Genomic DNA, 27,677 nt, shown 5'->3' with positions numbered 1-27,677 from the left:
GACCTGGGCTTGTAGCTAAAACATCTAGACTAATTGGACTTCAATATCCTGGCTAATTTAGGATGTGGGGGAAGTGATTGAGGATGGAATTAACATTCCATTGCCGTTAGGACTCACCTTCAGGACAGAGGGTAGAGAACACAGCCAAATTTCATTTGCCCACTGTCAATGGGTGCTGGCTATCACTGGCTGCACCCCATAACAGAACAGCAGTGGAGAGCTGAGTGGACATTTGGCATAAGAAGTTAAGCCTGCTTGGAATGCCCAAATCCTGCACCAGAGTGCCAGAGTTTGAATTAAGGCTCTGTTTCTGATTTCACCTTCCCACTCATGGGAACACTGGGAGGCAGCAGACAATGGGTCAACTACTCAGCGCCCTCTGTGAGAGTCAGAGGTTCAGCTGCGGACTCCTGTTTTCAGCCTGGTCCATTGCCTGCAGTTGTGCACGTTGGAGGAGTGTATCTCTCTTTCGCCTTTCAAATAAAATAAAAATGAATATACACAAACAAAAGAACAGACACTCCAAGTTATTTGTCTGCTCTGCTGAGATTATAGAGATTTTAAATGAATAATTTTTGCATGGAAATTTCTTTGCTTCCTGTAATGAACGCATGTTGCTTTTAGAAAAACAAAAGCCAGTAATAAACTTCGTTCAGGAAACAAGTGAAATACTGATGGCGGTGCTGCACAAACATCTGACCTCCACTTTCCTCTGAGAAGGGTCAAGTTCCCTGTGGGAGCATCACAGATGAACATGAGGTTTCTTCAGCAATATACTGGGACCCAGGCCTGTGAGGTGATCATGATACCAACATCTCCACCCCAGTTCCACCTCAGGTGCTCTACCAAGGTTCTGATATATTGAGATGTTAAAGTACTCATCTAGATTTCACCTTCTCTGAGATTTGCAATGAAATCTCATCACTTGTTTTTTCAAGGTTTTGCTGGATTTTTTTCATCGTTATCAGAAAATAGCTTCAATGGATTTTTATAAAATAGAGATGAAAGAAATTTCCAATTTCTTCAGTCTCCTCTGCAGAGCTTATACTACAATCATCCATTTTATACTGCACAGTATGCAGGATGCACCATTACCTGTGTTCTAACGGGTCTGGTGTGAGCCTTGGCAAGAAAATTATGAAGAAGGCTCCTTTGCTTCCTTTTACCCTAAAACAATACAAGGAGTCCCACTATTTGAAATATTTTAGAGCTACAGGTACAAAAGGCAAAGAGAAAATATGTGTGTTGTAATTAGGAGTGCAATTCTCAGAGATTAAAATTTTAACTCTAAAATTCAATAATTTTCCTCATATGAGGGTTGCCTCATTCCAGTACACATAGACTAGTAAGCTCCTAAAAACCTTCACAGGCATTCAGATATCCAGAGACACCACTGGAAAAACACAAGTCATGCTCCTTGTATCTCTATTTCTTTTTGTTTATTTGAATATCTTGCCTCCCATGGGGCCCCAACCCTAGATGTGTCTTCTACAGGGTTTAATCCAGTAATTCAGATTGGCTAGTAGTTTGGATATCAGCAAAAGTCCAAATTCTGTGTCTTTGTTCCAAAATTCTTATTCCCTGACAAATGAGTTCACATTAATATTAAGGGTGGGAACAACAGGATGATGGTATCTAGGTAGTGACCCCAGTGACCCCAGGGGATTTGTCCTGTGAGAATAGTTCTCCTGAGTGGGTTGACCAGGAAAGTTTTCTCTCTGTCTCCTTCTTTCAGATCACAATGGCATCTTCCCTGTACACGCATTCCACCCTCCACTGTCCTGTTCAGGCACCTAATGATACCACCTGGCCTGGGACTGTGAGCTTCAAAGTGTAAGCCCAAATAAACTATTTTCCATGATATTTTAGCCACACTTGTGTGTTTTGGTTAAAGTAACAAGAAGCAGACAAGCCCAGACAGCCTCATATCTTTACACCTTAAGCCTACAAGGCACAAAATCTTGCTACAAGGATGGGATCCAATACGCAAGCACATCCACTTTTTATTTCTCTCTATAACATAAATAAATTGAATCCACAAAGCTATAGAAAAGTTAAATAGTAACAAATTTAAAGAATGGAGGAATGAACAATCTGCAATGAGTTCAGGTTTAGAAGCAAGCAGTCTGTCTCCAACTCTCCAAATAGCCACAATGACCAGAGCTGAGCTGATCCAAAGCCTGGAGCCAGGAGCTTCTTCCCAGTCTCCTGAGAGAGCATAGAGTCCCAAGGCTTTGGGCCATCCTCTGCTACGTTACCAGGCCACAAGCAGGGAGCAGAGCAGCAGGGACACGAATCAGTGCCCATATGGGATCCTCGCGGATGCAAGGTGAGGATTTAACCACTAAGCTATGGTGCAGGGCTTGGCCCTGGTGTTTCTCAGCTCCCTTCGTATGATCGATAAGACACCTGGCAAAGTGCTTTCACGCATCACAGACCTAAGGACACGAGGAAGCCCGGTCATCAGAGTCCTCTGTGACATCTGATGAAAATAAGGCTTAGTTGGACACCTCTTGGGACACAGCGGGCACTGGCTGACTCCAGATCTCAACCCAGAAAGCCTCCAATGCCTTGACATGTATTTAAGAGCGAGATGGATGGAAACCCCGGGATTGTTGGAAAACAAGCATCTGCTTAGTGACTTCAGTGTCGCCACTGCGCATTAACAAGCGGGATCACAGTCTGGGAAATGGAAATGGAGCGGTGCCCGGCGGGGCTGAGGGCGTGGGCCAAGTCCCATACCGGTAGTGAAACTGACTCATTGCACAACAGCTTCTGGAGCCTCCTACCCCACTGTCACCCTCCGCTCTCCTAGTCTCAGGGAGTGCCCGACGTCCCCTGGCCTGCGGGAAGTCCGGGTGTCCCAGGACACAGCACAACTCAAAGCACGCCCCGACAGCCCTCCACGAGCGCCTGGACCCGCCGTGGGCATGGGTCCGCAACGGGCTGTTTTGCAGAATCCTGACAGCCTGCATCGCGGCACAGCTTTGCGGTGGGACCCGGCCGGCCCAGCACAGAGCCGACAGTCCAGGACCCTCTCCTTTCAGCCCGTGCGTCACGCGCCCTGCAGCAGTTTACCACCCCACCCCGCGCTTCGGGACAGGCGCGCTGAACTCAAGCTGCGAACTGAGCCGCGCCCCAACTAACAAGATTTCCTGGGGGACAGGGGACAGATCGCTCACTTCCGGCCCAGACTTTCTGGGGTCCCAGTCAGGCTGTGATGGCAGCTTCCCTACCTGCCCCGTGGTCCCCGCCGCCGCTGCCCGCCGGGGCGCCCTGGGGACCCCGGCGCAACATGCGCCCTGCCGCCAATTCCTCCGGTTCTGCCTTGGCCGCCTCCAGCCCCTGGCCCGTAGTCAAACGGCGTCCGCCTGGGAGGGAGCCGCGCGCTGGACGGGAAGTGGGGAGGGGGCTGAGGGCGAAGAGGGAGGCTCCTTCCTTCTCGTTGCCCTGGCCAGTGGTTTCCTCTGCAGCTGGGTCACAAACAAACGGGGACACAAACATACCAGCAGTCCCGCGGCTAGGGCAGGCACTGCCGGCAGGCTCTCGCAGTCGGGTACCCCGGACCTCAAGACTTAGACAAGTCTGCTGTTAATCCAGACTTCTGGGTAAAAACAGAACAAAGTAGGATGCAGGCAGGAAAGACTGAGGCCTTCAGGATAAAGACACAGCAAGGTTTCTCCCAGAGGCCCAGAGTTGGAAAATGACCAGAATGTGATGGTGGGATTGAGGGGACTTTACCAAGTGAAGGAAGGCCAAGTGGAGAAGGTGACAGATGACACTGATTCATAAGGGTGAGAACAATTGTTCAGAAATAAGAATTCCAGTTTTCAGAATAGTCTGACAGCATCAGGCAGGCTGCGGTTTGTTGCAAGCCTCCAGGTCCATTCCAAGCATCGAGGCTGTAGACTTGCCTGTTCAGGTTCCCTGGCTTATTCAAGAAAGCTACTGGAGCATCCCTCCATGTAGCACCTGCTACAAAACAATGCAAGCAAGGACAAAGCATGGTTCTTGTCATTAAGTAGCTCACCACTAGTTGGGAAAATAAACAGATGCCTGTAAAACTAGCAAGCTTGACAAAGGATAGGACAAGTGCTAGAAGCTTGGCACTGGGGGTGGGGGGGCAATGTGTCACAGAAGTTTGCAGTACACTGACAAGGGTCAGAAAGACTGCAGGAGCAGGAGGGATCAAGTGAACTCTGGGAGGAGTGTCAAGGCTTTGTTGAGCGATGAAGACCTTCAGGGTGAAAATAACACAGATGTGCTTCAAAAACCACATTTTGTGGCTGAGAATGGATGTGAGGAGTATGCATGTTGTGACTGTGGGTCGTGGAGACAGGACTACATACTGTGGGACCCATCTGAATTTATTGATAAAGATCATTGAGCAGGGATACTGGTTGGTTGACTAAAAAGCACAGATCATGAAATTGATCTGAGAAGGAATTCAAAGACTGAGGGAATCTTGAATATCAGAGTGGATTTATCATGTAAGATGACCTGACCCACCCTGGGAGTCCCAGGGGGCATATATACTGTCTCACAACTTTGAGAAATGAATATGTGGCCTAGCCTCATGGGGCACTCTTCTCCATAGGTAAGAAGTCACAGTGGAAAATGCTGCCTGCATTGAACTGGGATCTTTACATATAATGGGGATCATTGATCCCACAGTAGCAGGGGCCAAGTGATGACACCGCACCACCAAAGGCAGGGTGGGTGTGGTTACTGCAATGGACAGCAAAGCAGCAACTGAAATATATCTTTGTGGTTGATGGGTTGATGACGATGATCACAAAGCTGAAACAGATGCTCATGTGAGTTCTTACATGACCTACATTTGCAGTGGAGTTCTAGTTCAAGCAAAAGGAAGCATAACTTGGATTACCAGATCAGAAAGTCTTGAGTCAGTTTTCAGTCCCAAAACTCTGAATCACAGGGAGAATGTTCTCATTGAGGCAGATCCTTGCTAAACTATAAAACTTGACACTGGTAGTCTTCTGGCCTTCCTCAAAGGGATATATGCCATTTTACTAGAGTGGTGGCTTTCATAAACAGGAAGTAATCTGAATTTTCAAGGATTACTGAACATTGCTTCTGTAAGTCTAAGAGACTCAAAACATCACTTGTGTTCCACGGTAGAAAATTACACATGTAAGGTGATAAACAGTATTTTAGCACAGGTCTGTCTCACAGTAATTCTGTATCCTTCCTATGGTTACTTGCCCAGTTCCTGAATACATAATTGGGATAGCCAACAACTAGAGAAATTTTGTCATTGATTCCCTGCTATAGAGTGTCATTTTGGTGGGTCAAAGTGGAGGCCTCTGTAAGTGCCTCTACCTAGTAAAATTCTACCTTCCCAGAGGATTTGGAGAGGTTAATGCACCATCAAGTTCATGAAGGATGTAGGGATGGCGATTCCCAGAACATTCATATCCAACTCTTCTTTTTATTTTTTTTTTCTCCCCTTGTAATAGTAGTCTCTGTTTTGGTTTCTGAATGTTTATTTATTTTTATGTTAACATTTTGTCACGCATTGCAAAGGAAGTACCACACTTTTCTGAATAATTATATTGTGATATTTTCTTTCTAGTTGTACAGAACTTATGTATTGAGATGTAATTATGTACTGTTCTATAGCAAAAAAAAATCTGAGTAGGATGAAGTGTTCTGTGGGTAGCAGTTTATTCCCCGTTTTACTCCTGTCATTGCTCAGGGGGATAATGAATAAAGTCTCCATGCCAACAGGGACAGAGGACGTGAGTGGAATCTTGGTGGACAGACTTTCACCAAGGCTGTTCTGGTTACAGTCCCCGCCAAATGCCTTGTCTGCCAGCATCAAGGTGAACACGGAGTCCCCAATTTGGCACCATTCCCAGGAGATCAGACAGCTACCTTAGCCCTAGTGATGCACTAGAAAAAATCTCTGCCTCCTTTGCCACACACTCTGCTAACCTAGTTTCCACTAGGAGACAAGGCAATGATCCCATGGAACAAGGTAAGATTCTGTGGAACTGTGCTCTTCCTCCTGTTTACTTACTGAATATTCTGGTTAGTGGTGTTTAATTCCCCACTTTACTCAGCATGAAACAAACGGGAAAAGGAGAACAGGAGGGGGAAATGTTGTGAGCAGCTAACCACAGTCTCTTAGTTAATGAAACCAATTCCTTGTTTTGGGCAGTGGATTTTTAGAATCCAGTTGTTGGGTCTGCTGCTTGGCTTCCTGAGAGTCTAACCTGCAATCTTTATACACATGACCAAATCAACTTGATGCATTTAAAAGTTCCAGATGGTTGCAATATACATTAGTTTTCTGGGGGATGAGGGTCCCCCCTTTCTTTCAACAGGAATGACATAAATGGAAAAAATATTAGTCAGTCATGACAGCATTCAGAGAAGTCAAAAAAGAGGTTTGTGCAAAAGATTGCAAATCAGACAAAGAGGCTTGAAATGGTCCTTAAATGGGACAGTCAGTTGGAAAATCCACATGGTGAATCACCTTGTGGCTTGTGCTTCCATAAATTATAGTGGCTATATTCTAAAAGTGAGCTTCCTAGAGAAAGTCAGGTGGAAGCTGTATCGCATTTCCTAACACACAGCAGTTCTGTTATATTACATTCACTGGAAAACAGCTGTTAAGACCAGCCCTCGTTGAGGAGAAAAAAAAAATCATAGGGAAAAGTTGATTATCTGTCAGGTAGATGATGTGATGAACATTTTATTGACACCAATGGCTGAAACATATGTAGATGCTATCTTCTTTTGATGCTTTCTTGGGGTTACCTCTGGATCTACAGAATTTCTCGCTTCTACCAATAAATAAATCTTTGAGTATAGCTTGCTACATCTGTTCTTAACCTCTCTTTAGGTTGCTGTAATGATAACATCAAAAAACCTGGATGATGGAGTGTTCATTAGAACAAGATTAGTAAGATATCTTTCTTTTTTTTAACTGCTTTTTATTATTATCATTTTATGGTACTGTTCAATAGACTCTCGGATTTCCCTTATCCCCTCTCTAATTCCCTCCCTCCTCACTGAGTTCCCCTATATCATGACCATGTTCCCCATACACAGTCATATGTCCATCATTGTGGCCAGGGACAATGGCAAAGTGCAGCATCCTATTGTCAAGATATAGTAAACTCGTTCATTGGAAGTCCATCTTTGTCTGGAAGTAGAGATGCACACTGCATTATATCCTCACATCTGAATATGATAGTCTCCATTACACAATTACTATATATCCCCTTAAATGAGAAGCTACAATACAAAATCAACAACAGGAAGAAAAATAGAAATTCACAATGCCATGAAGTTAAATAACATATTACTAGATATGACAGTCTCCATTACACAGCTACTATACATCCCCTTAAATGAAAAGCCACAAAACAAAATCAACAACAGGAAGAAAAAAAAGAAATTAATACCAAGAAGATAAATAACATGCTACTGAATGACTAATATGTCACTGAAGAAATGAAAAAGAAAATCAAGAATCTTCTTGAAGAAAATAATCTATGAGTCATTGAAGAATTTAATCAGAAAAAATTGTTTTGAAGAGATGAAACTAACAAAAAAAATCAGAATCCATGAGATACAGTTTCCACTGACCTTTGTTGGTGAAATGTGTCTCCTGTAGGCAACAAATAGATGGGCTTTGTTTTTAAATCCAGTCTACTAATCTATGACATTTGATTGATGAATTTAAGTTGTTTACATTCAGGGTTAATGCAAATAGGTGCTAATTTGGTTCTGTCATGTTAGCAATGGGTTGTTCATTGATTTTGTCTTCTGTTGTTGTTCAACCAAGTTCAACCAAGACCCCAGTCACTTGCTCCTATTTAGTGTCAGGAGCCGTGTACTATAGCCACACTGAAGCCATTTTGAATATAGACTTATGGGACAGTGGAAAACTCCCGGTTGGCTAGATGCTTGGGAAAGAGGTTATGAAACTAATCACACGCTTAGTTTCAATTGTTTCTAGCAACTGTTTCAGAATGTGATTTATGCTGTACCTGCCGACATCTTGTTACTGATTACCTATGCTATTACTGATATGTTGGTTATTATTGTTGATATGGTAGTTGCTCAAGAACAATCAGTCTTGAGACCATGGACTGCGTCCCAGTTTCTCCTTCCCTCCCTGAGCCTTAGTTACTGAAGAATATAAAAACCCTCAGTTGAAATCAATAAACTGACAGCTTGATCAGACCTACTGTCTTGCTGTCCATTCTTTGTGTCTCTTGTCCAGTCATTCTCTCCTAGGTGGTTGCGACCCCCGTTGACTGTCCGGCTGGATGGGACAATTTAGGACTGCAGGGCCTCTCACAAGTCCTCTGAGCGGGCCAGGGGCCTTTGTGAGCCAACTCAGGACTCCGCCCCATGAGATGCGCCCCGCCCACTGAGACTCTAGGGTCTGTGGTTGCTTCGATTGGGAGGTCCTGGTGGTCAGACCGTCCGGAAGTAGTATTGGGGGCTACAAGCAGCTCTTAGGTTGGAGCATGGGAAGATTTTCCCTTGGGAGACCAAGATGACACAGCGGCTCCTCAAGTCCCAGTTCGAGTACCACGCCAGGGACAAAAAGCTCGGGAAGATCCACAGAGCGGCCAGCAAGGGGGACGTGCTGACAATCCACCACCTCTTGGAGGTGCAGGCAAGCGGAGTTAACGACAGAGACAGGAGCAACAGGTAACAGGAACTCCTGGGTGGTGGGCAGCAGTGAGAAGCATTCACCTGCCTGGTGGTCCTGTCAGGATGGGTTCTCACCTGGGCATCGAGGCAGGCTCATCAGCACCCGGCACAGGGACCAATGAGTGCCCGCCTTCCTCCTTTTAATTATTACTGTTAGCATTGCTTTGCTATTTTTATTACTATCACTATTTTATTTATTACACAGGTTTAACACTCCGTCAGGTAACGGCATCAACACATTGCAAGTAGAAAAGAACAACAAAATTTTTAAAAAGAAACCTAAGCAAACAGAAAAGCAAAAACGCTTCTGTACCTTGAGGGTGTCAGTACACAATAATCATATGCCATATTGTCACTCTCATGCCTATAAATTACACTTTTTCTCCTGTGTATTAATTATCACAGACTAGGAAGGCATGATATTTGTACTTTAGGGACTGCCATACTTCAATGAACATAATGGTTTCCAGTTGCATCCATCGTATTGCAAAAGACATGATTTCATTCTCTCTCTCTCTTTTTTTTGGCTCAGTAGTATTCCATAGTGTATATATACCACATTTTCTTTAGTAGTCATCATCTGGACATCTGGATTAATTCCATATCTCAGCTACTTTGAATTGACTGCTATAAACATGGAAGTACAGATAATTCTTTCATATGCTGATTTCATTTCATTTTGGTAAATTCCCAGGAGTGAGATGGCTGGATTTCTGAGAAATCTGCACACAGTTTTGCACGATGGTTGCACTATCTTACATTCCCACCAGCAGCAGATTAGGGTACCTCTTTCCCCACATCTGTGCCCACTTGTATTACTTTTTGAGTTTTGGGTGATAGCCATAATCACTGGGGTGAGGTGAAACCTCATTGTGGTTTTCATTTGCATTTCCCTGATGTCTAGTGAACTTGAGCATTTTTTTTATCTGCGTGTTGGTCATTTTAGTTTCATTATTTGAGAAATGCCAGTTCATGTCTTTTGCCCATTTCTTAACTGGACTATTTGTTTTGTTGTTGTTGAGTTTCAGGAGCTCTTTATAAATCCTCCTGGATAACGTTTTATGATTTTATTTTTTATTTTACTTGAAAGCCATAGTTAGGGAAAGACAAAGTGATCAATGCTCCATCTGCTGGGTCACTCCCCAAACGACTGCACTGGCCAGAACAGGGCTGTTTCAAAGCTGGCATCCAGGAGCTTCTTCTTGGTCTCCCAAGTGGATGCAGGGGCTCAAGGCCTTGGGCCATCCTCTGCGGCTTTCTCAGGCTGTTAGCAGGAGCTGGATTGAAAAGCAGGGCAGAGAGACTGAACAAGTCTGCGGTACATACTGCCAAGCATGGGAACCAGAGTAGGAAGCAGGCCTGGTGGGGGTTATGGGGACTCACCCAAACTAGGCTGCAGCTCTCACTGGTTTGCGTGAGGGCCGAGTTGACAGGATCGGGCTGGACCACAACACCCATTGGTTCACGTGGAAGACAGGGCTGGAAAGAGAACTGACCCAGCAACTGCAATTGTAGCAACCAGCATGTGCATAAGTTAATTGGGGCGATGGACTGTGCCAAACCCTGTACTGGCAAGCACACACAAGAATCATGTCTGGGATCATCTCAGATGAAGTTTCTTTGGAGATCCTTGGAGATCCCTCTAACTGAACTGCTGATCTCAATACCCCAACTATGAAGAGACTATGACAGCCAGTAGATTCTGAATAGATTTCATTGCGATGGGAATGGCAAGATTAGCAGCAATTCAGAATTGTTGAACTATCAAAACTGCTTGAGCAGGACCCTCAGAGTGAGACTCGCATAGGGGACCTGGGATGGGTGGGAGGCTGGGTGGGGCTTTTCCCTTTTTTTCTCCCCTGACCCCAGACACAGGAAAAAATTTACGATATTAATGTGGAAACAATGGTATTACACACTTTCCTGCAGTCCTTGACCCTTTGTACCATAAGCAACTAAGTAAAATTATTAAAAATAATAATAATAAAACAAATACGAAGAAAAAAAAAGATTATACAGTATCATTTCCTTAAAAGCCCTCTCAAGTCCTCTCTCTTCCACAGAACCGCTCTGCATCTGGCTTGTGCCAAAGGACATGTAGAAGTTGTCAATTTCCTCATAGGAAGACAATGCCTGATTGATGCCATTGACAATGCAGACATGACACCTCTGATGAAGGTACACCGTGGCCAGCCATGCCAGCGTGCAAAGGCTTTGGTTTAAAGGCTTAGAAAAAAAGTAAATTTTTCTCATTTTCATGTAATTAATTGATGAAAAAAGGTATACTTTTTTAATTTTAAGTTTCTAGAGCTTGCATTCTATTCATTGGTGTGTTTACTGACAGGCCACACAGTGTAATCAAGAGAAATGTGCAATCATCCTACTAGAGCATGGCGCTGACCCAAATCATACTGACAGGAATGGCAACACTGCCCTCCACTATGCCATCTATAATGAGAACACAGGAATAGCAAAGCAGCTTATTCAACACAACGCAGATATCAAACTCAGAAATAAGGTGCAGAATATTCCACTTTTTCAAATGGTTGTATATACACCTCGCCATACAAATAGAATCAGTTTTCCATGTTTGCAAGTGCAAGTTACCTCTTAAATGGAAATATTTTAAGATAATTGCTTATGACTTCACCTTAAACACTGATATTTTTGCAAAAGCATTACAGAGTACAAACTCTTTGTATCCATTTGTTACCAGTATTTGCTAAAGGTAAAACCATTTTTTCAAACTGTTTTTCCCACTACATTTTTATCTTGTTAGCATAAAACAATGCAGGAAAGCAAATTTTGTCTTAGAAATAGACTATAGTTTAAAACTCAAGACAAAAGCATGGTACAGTAAAAATATAAAAAGTTGCTGTTATAAATTTCCAGAAGAAATGGATTCATTTGAAATGCTGCTATTTCTCAGTATCAAGGTTTTTACAGGGAAACTTGGAAAGAGAAAAGAAGCAAGCAATCAGAAATTTGGAAAATAGATAATTGAAGAAAAATACTAAGATGATTTTTCAGTCTGTTTTAGTTTTTCCAGTTTAGATGCTTAGACAAAGTGCTCTTCAATTTTGATTATAATAATTTAGAGTGGAATAAACAGAATTAGGTTGAACTTTAACCTTGCATTGAGATCGATTTTAGGATTTGGTGAAAAGCTTATAGGGAATGAATCGGTGATAATAAAGTGGCAAATGAAGTAAGAAAAAAATAACTGAAAGATTATTCTACTGTGGTAGGAAAGTTGCTTAGATAAGAGTCTAAGAGTCTAAATTCAATTCTCACATCTGGAATGTTTTCATGGGAAGGTTGGAGAAAAGAATCGCATAAATTTGGATTTTGAGTTTACTGATCCTTGATCTACTCTTACTCAGGAAGTTGCAATGGAGTTTTCAGCAAATGAGTCTGTCCCTTATTCATCCCTCTTTTAGTTCAAATCCCCACATGATAAATGAGACTGGCCATGTGAGAGAGATCTCCTCCAAGTGGCAGGTGTATACTACACTAGTGCTCAGCTGGGATTGTGTGTCACAGTGACCCAAGAAAATTTAAAAAAAACTTGCAAGACTGGACTTATCCATGACCATTTTCACTTAGTAAGCTGTGTAAGCTGTGGACATGTATATTTCTTTTAAAAAATGGAGATAACCATAAATTCCTGGGTAGGAAAAGCGTAATATATAAATTCTCAGATCTCAGCAACTTAAGAAATCTATAAAATTGTAGTTTGATAGATGCTGCTTCCCTTCACCCTTTCGTTTCCAACAATATTAACCTGGCTTTTATCTCTCTGTGCTCTGGAAATTAAGAGGGATCACATTGCTGATGACTCTGTTAAGGGATAACACATCCCCTAGCGGATTTCCTGTCTCTTTGTTGTCACTTGGGTCTTTAGGTTAACAAAGGTGTAACACAAGCAGGGTCTCATGATTAGAAAAAGCAGCAAATTATGAGCCTTTTTCATGTTGAAGCAGTGTGATGGAGACTATCTCCACATGTGTGCCAAGTTCGTAGAACCCAGTCTGAAATCCATGATGTTAAGAATACAGGTGAGCAGAGAGGGTATACCTAAGAAGCCGTTGAACTTGACTGGACAATAAGATGCTGGACTCTATGTTTGGTATACGCTTGCAATGGGGGAATCTCAACTGAACTTGAGCTGTGGTTATGCAACAAGGTGGAGGAATCCACCATGGTGGGAGGGTTTGGGGAGGGGTGGGAGAACCCAAGTACCTATGTAACTGTGTCATATAATACAATGTAATTAATGAAGTAAAAATAATAAATAAAAAAAAAGAATACAGGTGAGAATTCTAATATATTTCACAGTCTTCCGAACTAAACATCTAGTTGATGAATAATCTGACAGATTTAAATACCAATGGGTTGTAATTAAAGCGTTAGAAAATTGTTAATTGGATATTATGAATGCTTTTTATGACATATTGGGCCTGGTTTTCTAGTAAAATAGATGATACTAAAGAAAGCAGAGGTTTTACAGGCCGATATCTGCCATATACAAAACCATTTGTAAAACACATCCCAGCTGATATAAAACCATATAGGTACCCATATAGAGAACATATTGAATGCAGCCCTAAGGTATTTGTAGTTTGCTTTAATGAATTGTGTCAGTGTGTAAAATTTAGAACTAGGTAGAAATCTTAATTTCAAGGTTTTCTTAAAGAATCAAATCTGTATCACTTGAACTCTCTCTTTTAAAGAAAATATTATTTATCTAACACAATCTTCCATCCAGTGATTTACTCCCTAGATGGTTGCAATAGCCGGCACTGGGCCAGGAGCCAGGGGCTTCTTCCAGGTTCCCCAGGTAGGTAGCAGAGGCCACAGCACTGAAGCCATCTTCCACTGCTTTTCCCATGCCATTAGCAAGGATCTAAATCACAACTGAAGCAGCCAGGATACAACTGATACCTATCTGGGATGCTGGCATTGCAGGCAGCAGCTTTACCTGACACACCACACACCATCCCCACTTGAACAACTCTCATTACTAAGTGGTATGCCCTGCACCAGCTGTCTCCCAGACCAGGGAGGTGTCCTTCAGATTGCTACTGTCTGCACCTGAGTAACACATAATGCATAATTTCGTAATCTTTCTGAAACTTAAGTGGTCATGGGATCCTTCTTTTGAAGCACAGTCCATAATCTGTGCATAAGTAACTATTTGTGGAAATATATATTGAGACACATTACTAGATATAATAATTTAGGTCATCAGCTTAATAACAACACTTAAAGCCTTAGGGTTTTTGTGTCTTAGGGTTTGGGGCTGCATAGATAAAGATAGAACCTTTGTCCTCAAGAAGTTCTTGGTTTGAATGGGAAGCAGTCAAGTAATTATAATATACCATGAAGAGTAATTTGATAGAAAACAAGAATTTTGGAACAAATAAATGTTCAAATTCAGAGATTGCTGGATTTCATGTGGTAAGGCAACTGAGACCGAAGTCCCCATAAGAAACCATAGCACGTGTGACAGCAGAGGGCTGAAAAGGAAGAACCTCCTTCAATTTGCTCTCTAGACTGTATGCTAAGTTTGTGAGGTCATTTGAAATGTTTTCAGTTCAGTTGAGAAATGTGTAATACTGTGAATTATTTATTGTTTCGCAGGATGACCTCACACCGCTTTTAGTTGCTATCTGTGCAAAAAGAGAGAACACAGTGGATTTTTTAGTTAAGAATAATGACATTTTTCATGCGCTGGATAATATGGATAGGTATAGTATTTTTAACATTATTTTTAACATTAGTTATGGCTTTGTGTTAACATTATTGAAGTCAAAGTATTAAATTAACAAACAGAATGATATATTACTGAGCAATAATAAAAAATTACAACACAATCATCCGTTATTTAGAAAAGCACTTATTCAGGCTGGGCAACACAGCCTGAATATGATAGTTGACTGGTATTTTATCTTTAGAATATGATTTATTTTTGATTTTATGACTTTTTGTTAGCTAACAGGGGATTCACTGTAATTTAGTTTGAGAAAATATAGACTGTAACTTTGAATTTATAACTCGGTAATGAGCTTCTTAAACTTTCTGTAGTATCTTTAAAATTTCTTCATTTTTTTGGTTCAGTATCATGTATGGTAGGAGCCGAGCTGATGAGCCCTGGGAGGTTTGGGAGTGTCCCAGGTCATCTGGCCTGACCATTCAACCCATGTGTGCAGTGGGAGCCAAGTTGGTGAGTCCTGATAGGGTCCAGAATCAGTGCTGCAGCACATTCATGGGGGCCTAGAGGTGGGGCCTGTAGGAGGGCTGGGTGATGACACAGGTGAGGGCATGCAGGGACATGGGGCTCACATCCAGTGAGAAATGGCGTCTGAGGGACTTGCATTGACAAGGTTACTGTACTTGAATATCTGAGCCTTCTCAGTGGTTTAGAGAGCAATGAATGGTATATCCAGGTGCACAGAGAGGATATGGCAGTCCATTGAGGTCTGCAGAGTACATCTATCTAATACCATAGCAGAAGATGGAGGGCAGATTGCCCAAAGAAGGGGTAAGAGGATGCATGGAAGGGAGGACCACTGAGGTGAGGAATGACTACTGAGGGACTTCCATTGAGAAGGTCATTGTACCTACAGATAAGCGAGGGACTGAGATCCAATGGTTTGGAATGGGGAACAGGAGGAACTTTAAGGGTCAGACTGATGCACCAGCTCATGTGGGAGATCTGAGCTAGGCTAGTTAGTATTGACCACTACCAACTACCACCCACATGCACACACTAAATCTAGGGCTGGGGGACTGCCTGGCAGGACTAGATCACAGTACCTGCCAGTGAGAGAACAGGGGACAGATAATGTTAGGCTGTGCCATGACACTAACAGCACATAAAAGAATCGAGTTTGGGAGCAGTCTCTGGTAGATATGTGCCTCCTCACCCCAGTGGAACTGCAATGTCCACTGCTTTGCTCAAGAGCTGGGGGTGGTGATGGTCTAAGCTAGGCATGACCATGGAACCCTCCAACACTCATGGGTCCTGGGATTGAGTACAGAATGGGCTGGTCCAAACTGCAGAACTCATGGGCACACCCAAGAATAGGGTGTGGAGCACACTATGCTGCAACACCCACCAGCTTATAAAAAGGCTGAGCTGGAGGGAGCCAACTACACCAGGTAAGGTCCTAGCACACACTGGCACTTGTGAGATCTGGGTCTGGGAGTGGGTCTGTTAGGTAACTTGGGAAACTCACCTGGTGGGCCATAGCTCCCACTGGTGAGCATGGGATTCAGGCCTAGGTGCTGGTCAGGTCATGTAAGGTAGTTCCACCCATTGGCAAGTTTGTGGGTTGGTTCTGGAGGAGAGGGCAGATCATGCAGGATCGGGCCTAACCTTCGCACACTGGCATATACAGCTGTCAGGCTGAAATGCAGGTCACGCCAGGCTAAGCTATCACACTTACCGGTTTGCCTGAGTCAATGATGGGAGCAAACTGGGTAGGGCTAGGCTGCCCCATCCACCAGCGAGAATTGGGACTGAGGGTGGGCTGGAACAGGCCAGGCTCATGCATCTGATGGCACCAAACAGGGGTTGGGCTATGCTGAGCTGGGTCAGAACCACCAGCACATGCAATATCTGTGGCTGGGAACAGACCTGGTCGGGGAGCTAAGGAGACATCATGGCAGGGTTGTGGGTCCCACTGGTGAGCTGAAATGGAGGCAGTGATCTGGGCTGGGCATGGCCAGTGTCCCTCGGCATGGGTGTGCCTGGGTCTGGGTTGTGCCAGATTGGGCTAGACTCCAGTATCCACCAGTACTCATGAGGACCAGTGTGGGTATAGAATGGGCAGGGCTAGGTCTCAGCTCCCATTGAACCACACAAGAGCTCTGTCTTGGCGTGGTCCAGGTGTGTCTGGGTTGTAACCCCAACAGTCAGAACCAGAATGGGCATTTTGAGCTAGGCCACTGTTCCTGCCACAACAGGAGGTGGACTAAGTCAGCCTAGGCCAAGGACCCACCAGTGTATGCAAGAGCTGCCAGTGGGAGGAGACCTGATAAAACAGCTTGGGAAACTATTCTGTCAGGATGCAGTCCCTACAGGTGAGCACAAAAACGAAGGCAGGGAGCAGCATAGACCAGGCCAGGTTATAATACCCACCAGCATACATGTGGGTCAGGTCTGGGGGCAGGCCAGGCTGGGCCAGTTCATAATACCCACTGTCAGATTTGAGGACCAGGATGTGATACAGGAAAGGCTGGGCCGGGCTACAACAACAGCCAGTTCACATTAAGGTTGGGACCGGGGGCTGGCTGGGATAGGGTAGGCTGCAGCACCTATCAGCATGAGCTGGAAGTGGGCACAGACCAGGCTGGGCTAGGCTGCAGCACCCCCCAGCGTAAGCAGGAACTAGTGGCAGACCATGCCAGGCCAGTCTACAGCACCCACTGGCAAATACCAAGGTAAGATGGGCCATGCCAAACTGGGCCGTAGCACCCACAAGTACTCATGATACCCAGGGACAGTGTGTGAATGTGGTAGGAGGGCAGCGCAGACTCCCCTGCTGGGCCACTACTCCTGCTGGTGAGTGTGAGAACTGGGACTGGGTGTAGACCAGGCCGGGCAGGACCACAACACCTATTGGCTTGTATATGAACTGGGTTAGTGGGAGAGCCAGACAGGCCTAACCGACTGTATCACTGGTACATGCACAAGTCAGATTTTGTGCAGGCTGGTTGGGCTTTGCCACAGCATCAGCTGGCAAGTGCTAGGACTGGGGGCAAATCCTGTCAAGCTACGCTGCAGAACCACCTGAGAGTGCAAGATCCGGAACTAGGAGTGGTCCAATAGGGAAATCATAGGTACTGCTCGGATGGGCTACAACTCCTATGGTGAGCATGAAAACCAGGACTGAGCAAAGGCCTAGCTAGACAGACGGTGGCATCTGCCAACATGAGTGTGGGCTGGATAGTGGGATTGGTTGTGTTGAACTAGGTTACAACACCCATTGTTGGCTACAAGAGCTGAATGGTATATGGGAAAGACTGGAACAATCTACTGAACATACTGGCAAGCAAGCCCAGGAACCAGGGTTGGAGATGGGTCTGGAAGTCGCTCTAACTAGGCTACAGTTTCTGTTGGAGTACATCAGGGCCAAGTAGGTAGTGGGCTGTGGGATGGGATGGGCCATAGCATCCATTGGTTTGCAAAAGAAATGGATCTAGAGACAGAACTCACCCAGCAACTGCAACTACTGGTATGTGCATAGGTTGATGTGGATGACAGACTCAGCTGGAACCCATACTGATAAGTACACATGAAAGTAAGGTCTGGGTTTACCTCAGACAAAATTTCTTTGGGCATCCCCACAACTGAACCGCTGGGCTCAGAACTCCAACCATGGGGAGAATTACAGTATCTGTGGTCTGACCAGGGGTGCCTGTGTCAGAACTGGGCCTCCTCAGTGGAAAAGACTGAGCAGTGGATGGTATGCTCAGATGCACATAGAGGACATGGAAGCCCATAAGGGCCTGCAGAGGAGATCTGGTACCATAGCAGAGGAAAGAAGGCAGAACAGATTGGATAATTACCCCCAGGCAAGCATTCACAGCAAATATCTGGGTGAATGGAGACTCTAAGGTGGACTGTGTCCACCAATGGACCTTGGAAGGATTTCTTCATCATTGGAGCATTGGAGCAATGAGACTGACAGTATTTCAGAACTACTGAAACCACTCAAGTGGAATCCTCAGAGCAGGCTCCACATCAGGGACTCTGGGATGGCATCAGGTGGCATTCCCCATCCCCAAACACTGGGACAGTTGGGAGGCTGGGTGCAGCTTCTCCCTTTATCTCCCCTCTTCCCTAAGATATAAGAAGAAAAAGAAAATTTGGAAACAGTGATATCACCCACTTTCCCCTAACTTTCGACCTTTCTCACCCTAATCAACTATGTAAATATCATTCAAAATGACAATTTTTTTAAAAATCATTTTTTACTTTCTTTTAAAATTCTATATTAAATATTATCATGAGTCACAAATCAACCTATTTCTAACCTAACATCACCAGATACTATCTCTTCACCAGGTGTTCTTTTCCATTTCCAGTGTATTTTCTATTTTAATTTTATTTTTTAAGGCATGTTTTAAATTAGAGAGGCAAGAAGAGAGTCGGGGAGAGAAGGAGAAAGAGAGAAAAATAAAAAGGTCTTCTGTCTACTGTTTTAGTGCCCAAAGCCGGCAAAAGTCCAGGCTGGGCCATGTTAAAACTTGGAGCTGAGAACACAAGTCACCTATAAGAGTTACAGGGAGTCGATTGCTTGAACCATCACTACTACATTGATAGGAGAATTGAGTGAGAAGCTGGATCTGAGAATTAAACCTAGGTATTTTGACAGGGGCAAAAGGCATCAAAAGCAGTGTCTTAAATGCTAAGATAAATGCCTGCACCCTATCTTTATTTGTAATTAATATGGACAGAGAGAAGGAAGATAACTTTAGATAAGCTTTTCGTTTAATGAAGATATATTTAAGTGAAAAGACACAAAAGATGGAGTTTCATTCTTAGATGTCCCACTTGCTAGGTGTTCTTGGGAAGATTACATATGTAATATTTTAGATATATAAAAACCTATCCAGTATTTGGCAAATGTTTGTCAGAATTGCTTTCTGAAATGACAATCACTATTATGACCATCACAGCAGTTGCAACACTGATAATAGCTTTCACTTATCTGACCTATGGCTGGCTATGGTACACAGTATTTTATATCAAAGTTGAGAAGAAATGGAGAATTACCTGTTTAAATATATGCCTAAAAAGGATAAGTGATGTCAACAGAGTTACTGTCCATTAAAGGTCTTTAAATTAATAACTTCTCCTGTGGACTATCTCTGACAAGAGACTTTCTTCTGATCCTTTCCCTTTATTACAGATATAATTTACGTGAGTGAGCACACACCTCCCAGAATGTCTGTGTTTGTTAATATGTGTAGATGCTCCATTCTATATAGGCAAGATGTTAAACTGGGAAAATACATCAAATTCACTGTTTAAATAACTTTATGGGAGCTTTAATAGTGATATTAGCTAACATTTTAGAATAGCCAACATGCTTATTGCACAGGATAAAGCAATCAACGTAGCCAGCCTTCATCAGGAAGGGACTGACAGACCTTGTCAAGATAGCTGTGCACACTCTGCAGAGAGCTGTGCTGATCCTCCACTTAATATGTGAGTTGGTGACACAAAAATGGTAGTCAACATTAAAATGACAGTGAAGATAACTATAACTGTTTCATCTTTTGCATGAAGTAAGTTTTTTGTGGTTTTGGAAATGACAGTGAGTCAGTACACTGCATCAGTGAGAAATCAGACAGAAAGCTTGACTAGGTAGAGGCAATGAACACCTGATTCTTCATCTCAGGGATTGGAGAACCTTTATCGTGAAGGATCCCGATGATACTCCTGTCAAGATCACTATGCTTTGAATGTAAGAAACTGGAGCTCTGGCTTAGCGGTGAATTTGCAATCTGATGAACGTTTTAATGCTATTCTTCCAATTTGTGAATACAATTATTTGTCCATTTTTGGTGTGACCTTGTTGATTTCTTTAATCAGTGCTTAATGATTTTCATTGCAGATTGTTCGTTCATTCATTCTTTAAATTTGTTACTATTTAACTTTTCTATAGCTTTGTAGATTCAATTTATTTATGTTATAGAGAGAAATAAAAAGTGGATGTGCTTGCGTATTGGATCCCATCCTTGTAGCAAGATTTTGTGCCTTGTAGGCTTAAGGTGTAAAGATTTGAGGCTGTCTGGGTTTGTCTGCTTCTTGTTACTTTAACCAAAATACACAAGTGTGGCTAAAATATCATGGAAAATAGTTTATTTGGGCTTACACTTTGAAGCTCACAGTCCCAGGCCAGGTGGTATCATTAGGTGCCTGAACAGGACAGTGGAGGGTGGAATGCGTGTACAGGGAAGATGCCATTGTGATCTGAAAGAAGGAGACAGAGAGAAAACTTTCCTGGTCAACCCACTCAGGAGAACTATTCTCACAGGACAAATCCCCTGGGGTCACTGGGGTCACTACCTAGATACCATCATCCTGTTGTTCCCACCCTTAATATTAATGTGAACTCATTTGTCAGGGAATAAGAATTTTGGAACAAAGACACAGAATTTGGACTTTTGCTGATATCCAAACTACTAGCCAATCTGAATTACTGGATTAAACCCTGTAGAAGACACATCTAGGGTTGGGGCCCCATGGGAGGCAAGATATTCAAATAAACAAAAAGAAATAGAGATACAAGGAGCATGACTTGTGTTTTTCCAGTGGTGTCTCTGGATATCTGAATGCCTGTGAAGGTTTTTAGGAGCTTACTAGTCTATGTGTACTGGAATGAGGCAACTCTCACATGAGGAAAATTATTGAATTTTAGAGTTAAAATTTTAATCTCTGAGAATTGTACTCCTAATTACAACACACATATTTTCTCTTTGCCTTTTGTACCTGTAGCTCTAAAATGTTTCAAATAGTGGGACTCCTTGTATTGTTTTAGGGTAAAAGGAAGCAAAGGAGCCTTCTTCACAATTTTCTTGTTGAAAGGCCAAAACTGCAGTTTTGCATTATACAATATAGTCTACAAACCAAGGACAGGAGATCAAGCAGGAACTGAGTCCTTTTCTGCAATACTCTAGATCATTTTTGTTCCACTCAAATAATAAAATTTATGTCAGCTATTTTTGGATTTTCACTTATACCCTTAGGGACAGTTTGTAAACCAATTATTGCTAGGCTCTGCCACCGTACTAGCTTTCACATGTTTCTGTGGAATGAATGATCTTCATGGAACATTTCATTAAAGAAATGTAGAAGCATTGACAGTCTTTTTTAAAACAAAAATGAAATTTTAAACATATCACAAAACATCATTTAATACATGCATTGCTGACCTTTTACTATGTTTTTACAGAAATATTTTACCTATTTCTGTTACATCTTTTTCTCTTAAAGGTTTTGCAACAAATTTGGACATGTGGATCATTTGATTGCACCTGGTGTGGAAGACTTCAATTTATTTACAATGGTGAAATTCTCTATTATGAATTTAATTTTCTTATTGTTCATGCCTACTTGAACATGATACATAATTTGTCTTCTGTAGGTATTTTTCTCTTTTTTTTCCTTGCCTATGATGTAATTGTCATAAACGATGTTGCCTTATTAAATGAGTGAAAAAAACGAAACAATGAGTAATGAAACAACTGAAGATTTTTTTCTTTCTGTAGAAAGAACCATCAACTTCATCAGATGTAAAGAATAAAAATGATACTGCTGGCATTCAAAGTGCAAAAAAAGAACAAGCAAATAAAGATGGAATAAATTGTACTGATGAATTTTGCAATTATACAAGTGAGTATATATTGAAACTTTTCTGTTTAAATGCTATCACATGAAGTAAGATATAAAGCTATAAATGTGAGATCCATTTCCTTTTGGTGTTTTTCATTTGTTTTCTCTGTTCATATGACCAACTCCTTCAACTGCTTCAACCCACTGAATTTTTTCCTTGCTATTTTATTTCATTGAATTATGAATGACTGGATAGATCTTTGCATATTTGTGAATGAGACTAACTTGCTTTCATTATTGTATCTATGGTTATATTTTATAGATGCAGTGTCTACCTTAAGAGTAGAAGAAAAAATTGTAGAATCATCTTCAGATTCTAAGGTGATATCCCTTGATCTTTTGTGATTTTAAAATATAGGCATGAAGTGATGTTAGAACACAGACAGAAATATGATTTTCCTTTGTTTTAAAATTGTTTTAGGGGGAGATGTGACACACATACAGATGCATACACAGACAGAGCCCCATGTTCTAGTTCCTTCACAGTGTGTGCAGTGCCTAGAACAAGTCCTGGGACCAGGAGTCAGAAACTCAACACAGACACCCCATCATGGATGGCAAGGACTCAACTGTTTGAGCCATCACTGGATTCCTGTATGAATCAGGACACGAAACCAGGAATGGAACTAGAAATATATTGTATGCAGGTTCCCTATCTAGCATCTGAGCCACTAGGGCAAATGCCTTTGAAGGGCAGGGTTTGAATTTTTCTCGCCACTTTTGTGTATGCTTATTAGTAACTATTTTTATCACATAATTAACAATGTAATATGTCCAACATTTGCTTCAAGAATTTCAAATATGACCTTATCATATGAAGAGAATATATACTTCTAGAATGTTAGGGTAATATGAATTTATAACTTGTTGAACAAATTAGTTCTATTATATCAATTCAAAATGCTATGAGATGACTCCTAAAAATTAATTTTGAAGGTTTTTAATATTAGAGAGAAATGTTCATGTAATGACAAAATAATTTAGAATTTTGAATTCTATTTTAAATTCTATAATATTTTCAGGTTTGTTTTTTTTCCTTTTGATTTACTATCCTTTGAGAGTCTGCAGAAACAGAGAAAAGAGAGGCAAAGAAAAGGGGAAAGAAAGAAGCAAGCATTCACTGAATCATCACCATATGCTTGCAAAGGTCAGGGTTAGACCATGCCAAAACTGGGAAACAGAGATTCAACACACGTGTCCCGTGAGGGTGGTAGGGAACAAACTGTGCGACACTAGTCACCACATCCCAGGGTGTGCAGTAGAAGCAGAGCCAAAATGTGAATCCCAGCACTCATTTGAGATATATATATAACTCATTTAATTTCTTAACCACTAGACCAAGAGCCTACCTCCTAAATATTTTCATCATATAAATAGTGGTACTTGATGGTTTAAATGTTGTCCTGCTGCAGTAATGTATTTACGCAAAACTGTATGACACACTTAATGCCACTACCTGGGCAGTACCTTGTTTTATAATTTGGAACTTCAGAAAACAACACCTGGTAATAGTGCTGTAGTGTTGTGGGTTAAGCCACCACCTGCAACACAAGCATCCCATATCAGAGCACAGGTTCTAGTCCCAGATCCTTTGCTTCTCATCCAGTTCATTGCCAATGCACCTGTGAAAGCAGCAGGTGATGGCCAAAGTACTTGGTTCTGCTACCCACTCAGACTCAGATGGAGTTGCTAGCTCCTGGCTTCAGCCTGCTGCAGGTATAGCTATCAGAGCCTTTCAGATTGAACCAGAACATGTAATGTATCTCTCTTTATCCTTCGTTCCTTTTCTCTGCTTTTCAAAAGAATGAGAATTTAAAACATATATATTTTTATATATGTATGTAAACATATATAAACATATATCACACACACTTTTTTTACTATGAGGAGTAGTGAACCAGTGGATGTAAGATCTTTCTGTAAATCTGATCTTCCTTTCCAATAAAATAAGTTAATCTTTAAAAAAAAAACTTTCATTTAGAGTGTTTTAATAAATAGAAGACATCCTAAAAATAAAATATATTGAGTACCTTTATGGTAGCCATATTAGCAGTGACACAGATATAAAATAAGAATTAGTTTCCATACAGTAGCATCTGTGGATACAGGAAAGAGCTGAGCTTTTATGCCTGAGAGGCTACCATGTAGGGCCATCATAAATGACTCTGCTGAGGTCATGACATGCTAATATTCTGACTTGTAACATACTGGCTGTAAAGTCTTGGAAAAAGTAATGACACCTAGTTCAAGGCCAATTATTACATTTAGAAAAAAACAATACTAATGTTTAAATGGTAAGAAATATAACAGAAAAGTCTCCTTGATCTCAATACTTGTATGATTGCTTGGTACACGACCTTTATTCTAATAAAATATTTTAAAAATCAAATGTCCTTCTTGAAGATGTATTTAAAGATTTTTATGATATTCTCTTACTCTTTTGAGGAATATGATACATATTTGAGTATTGAAGTTGGTTAATTCTAAAAATGCATTCATTTTTCATTGGTGATATCATTTCCTCTGGACTCCCTTGCTCAGTTTGCAAAATCAATTGCCTTACGAAGAAAAAGATAAACTTGATATCCAGAGTACTATGGTTTCAATACATGTTTCCCTTATTTTTGTCTAACTCTTGCGAAATGTGAAATTTGGATATTTGCCTAGAACATGATTAGGAAGTCACTATGCAACTCATTAGTCCATTAATTTCAACAGAGTATTTCTCAAAGTCCTCTTCAGAAAAATGATGATCAAGCTGGAACTGCAGAGGAAAGAGAGATGTGCAGAAATCAACCACTAACAAGTAAGAACTGTATTTTAGAGTCATTTGACAGAATATTTCTGTAAAACATGGACAGTGATATATCAAAATAGCCAACAAATAGTCACCAATTGAAAACTGAATAGTGATATGTTGTGTATCTCATTAGGTGTCAACAATGTACTGATTGGTGAGCACTGCTAATAGGGTAAATGATTAGTTCCATTCAAAGACAATGTATAATTTGTGCAAAGTCAGAAAATGCGGATAAATAAAGAAGTGAAAGAGTAGAAATAAATAATGAGAAAGGTAGAGGGATTAGGAAGTAAAGGGGAAAAAATGAAGCATTTACTCTGAAGAGTAAGAAAATAAAATACTTTCCATGTGGTCAGCCTTCAATGTATATAATTTGGCATCATATGGAATATTGTTACTTCAGAGGATAGTATTACATAAGCCAAAAAGTGAATTGTGAAGATCAGATAATGAGATTAATTATGGAGAGATTAAGAAAGTTGGTAAGCTGAGAGATAGTTCAAGGTTTAAGCTTTGTTTAAGCTTTGAGGATGTTAACAGGGCGGAGCTTAGGCTAGACTGTACACACTTAAGCTAGAGAATAGAAACGTGGAAGCAACTCACTAAAGACTGAAATAAGAGCAATTAACAAGTGTTCCAAAACTAACAGGATACTGGAAAAGCATTGTTTTGCTTTTATTTCTGAGTGCTCTCTTTCTGTTTCCCTCTCCTATGCCTTCTCTCTGCATAATTACACCTGTCAAATAAACAAATGGAAAAACTGAAGTAAACTCTCACTGAAAGATTATGCTTGAACTCAAAATTGATAGTAAAAAATTCTATTAAATTCTGCAAAAATTGTAGCTTTCATCTTACTATTCTAGAAATATATTTAACTGAGCATGTAGATCTGTCAGGGGTACTAGCCTGAGCATTCCAAATGTCAAAAGATAATCTAGCAAAAATAGTATTACTTGTATTAGACTGTAGACATGTGCCTCACTATTGTGATACTGAGAGCCTTTAGCATTTGAGGGATTCTCCTCATTCAAGAATTGAAGCCTGTGATTCAAATAATGAGACAGTATTTCCCTGTTACAGACAGTAATAAGAAAGAAAAAGCACCATGGGCCATGTCAAAACAGTCATTCCACAGGAGTTTCAGAACTAGTAAACATAATACCGTGGTACCTGAATTAGAGCATGTCAGTTCTCCAACACACAATGACACAGAATTAACAATAAAGAAAGGACAAACCCTGCTTGAAAGAACTGAATGTATCCAGCCACAGGTACAAAACTTTGAATTGAAATATCTGTTTTAATGTTGCCTTGTCTGCCTTAATAACTGGGCTAGCCCATGTAAAGTTACATTCTTGATTAGACATTTAGAACAAATAGATTATAATTTAGTGACTAATGTCCTTGTGTGTGCCTATAAGGAATTAGTTCCTTATGTTTTCCATCTTAAGCAGTAACTCAATTACATCCTAACTATTTCAATGACAAAACTAAATGCTTAGACAACCAGGAATCAGTTTGGGTTTTAAAATTAGTTTACCTAAAAGGAACAGACTCATTCCAAACATGTGACTATAAGGTATATATATAGATGCAAATTTGACTAATATTTTTATCACCTAGATTTGAGAAGATAATGTCTAAAACTTCAAGCGTTATTAGATTTAGATTGCCAAAGAAAAATCTTTATATTTTTTGTTCTGGAAAATGATAATCATAAGGGAATTGTGAATATGTGGATCTATGATAAGATTTGGCTTTATTATTTATTTATTTAGTTGATGTTTATTGAACTCTTTGAAAGACAGAAGTTGATTGCAACTGTTACCATGGTTGGAACAAAAAATGAAGAAAGTACTAAGAAGTGTCTATAAGGGCTTCATAGAAAGAAAGCAGAGAATGTTGTTGAGAAATACTGAGGGATCTTTGGTTAGCATGGGAATAGAATTGTGGACTTCTGTAGACAGAAAAGATCATTCTGACAGTGACTTTGTTTCTGCCAATCAAAAGAACAGGAAGGAGCCATCCTTGCAAAGTTCAGACAAAGAACCTCCTGGACAGAAAAAATAACAGATCATGGCATAATGATTTTACTCTTAATGACCAAGAATGGGCACAATGCCTGAAGTGAGACAGCCATCACCGTTGATCTATCTTATACTGTTATCAAACAAAATTAAAGTGTAAAATCAAGTTCCTGGTAAATGTAAGAGGCTTCATATGTGTTCTTTTCCTTATTAACATGTGTAGACCCTTTTGGGCTATATGGGATCTAACATAATATTATCTTAGATTATTTCAGTGTAATATACAGGAAGCCTTTAATAATTGTCTAGTCATTTTACTCAGCCAGTTTCCCGGCAGTGAAACATTTTTGTGCAATAATATTCAGGGATAGGGCCCTGCGGCCTGGCCTAGCGGCTAAAGTCCTCGCCTTGAAAGCCCCGGGATCCCATATGGGCGCCGGTTCTAATCCTGGCAGCTCCACTTCCCATCCAGCTCCCTGCTTGTGGCCTGGGAAAGCAGTCGAGGACGGCCCAATGCATTGGGACCCTGCACCCGCCTGGGAGACCTGGAAGAATTTCCTGGTTCCCAGCATCGGATCGGCGTGCAGTGGCCCATGCGGCTCACTTGGGGAGTGAATCATCGGACGAAAGATCTTCCTCTCTGTCTCTCCTCTTCTCTGTATATCTGACTTTGTAATAAACTGAATAAATCTTTTAAAAAAAATAATATTCAGGGATACTCTTTTAGCCTATCTTTTAA

General features: G+C 41.4%; 2 protein-coding genes across 9 annotated transcripts in view; one reads left to right on the top strand and one right to left on the bottom strand.

The window, feature by feature from the left end:
* The window catches only part of DISC1 (DISC1 scaffold protein), a 304,734-nt gene extending 300,814 nt beyond the window's left edge, over positions 1–3,920 (bottom strand). For 2 of the 3 annotated variants that reach the window (XM_058669349.1, XM_058669348.1), the window contains exon 1: positions 3,237–3,920. In XM_058669349.1, coding sequence (XP_058525332.1) covers positions 3,237–3,504 — 268 coding nt within the window. In that variant the 5' untranslated portion in view covers positions 3,505–3,920. The remainder of the gene's footprint in view (positions 1–3,236) is intronic. The other variant, XM_058669347.1, reaches the window with a different exon arrangement.
* Positions 3,921–8,422: 4,502 nt separating this feature from the next.
* LOC105942476 (ankyrin repeat domain-containing protein 26-like) lies at positions 8,423–27,123 on the top strand. Of its 6 annotated transcripts, none has more exons than XM_058669350.1 (10): positions 8,423–8,697; positions 10,764–10,878; positions 11,045–11,218; positions 14,344–14,450; positions 21,713–21,785; positions 21,988–22,111; positions 22,374–22,432; positions 24,830–24,917; positions 25,992–26,182; positions 26,927–27,123. In XM_058669350.1, exons 1-10 carry the CDS (start codon positions 8,540–8,542, stop codon positions 27,035–27,037), a joined length of 1,200 nt encoding a protein of 399 aa, XP_058525333.1. In that variant the 5' UTR covers positions 8,423–8,539; the 3' UTR covers positions 27,038–27,123. The 6 variants fall into 6 exon arrangements, with proteins under 6 accessions (XP_058525333.1, XP_012785987.2, XP_058525335.1 ...); XM_012930533.2 differs by having other exon boundaries at positions 26,922–27,123; XM_058669352.1 differs by lacking the exon at positions 11,045–11,218.
* The last annotated feature ends 554 nt before the right edge of the window (positions 27,124–27,677 follow it).

Source organism: Ochotona princeps, chromosome 10 (genome assembly GCF_030435755.1).
Source record: "Ochotona princeps isolate mOchPri1 chromosome 10, mOchPri1.hap1, whole genome shotgun sequence".
In the NCBI taxonomy this organism is placed as follows: domain Eukaryota; kingdom Metazoa; phylum Chordata; class Mammalia; order Lagomorpha; family Ochotonidae; genus Ochotona; species Ochotona princeps.
This window is presented reverse-complemented; position numbering and strand designations above follow the sequence as displayed.

Excerpts from the sequence above, each read along its gene's own strand:
- LOC105942476 (XM_058669350.1), top strand. The coding sequence starts at position 8,540 with ATGACACAGCGGCTCCTCAAGTCCCAGTTCGAGTACCACGCCAGGGAC. Across the intron at positions 11,219-14,343 it reads ATATCAAACTCAGAAATAAG|GATGACCTCACACCGCTTTT; the intron begins GTGCAGAATATT and ends ATTGTTTCGCAG. Across the intron at positions 22,112-22,373 it reads TGAATTTTGCAATTATACAA|ATGCAGTGTCTACCTTAAGA; the intron begins GTGAGTATATAT and ends TATATTTTATAG.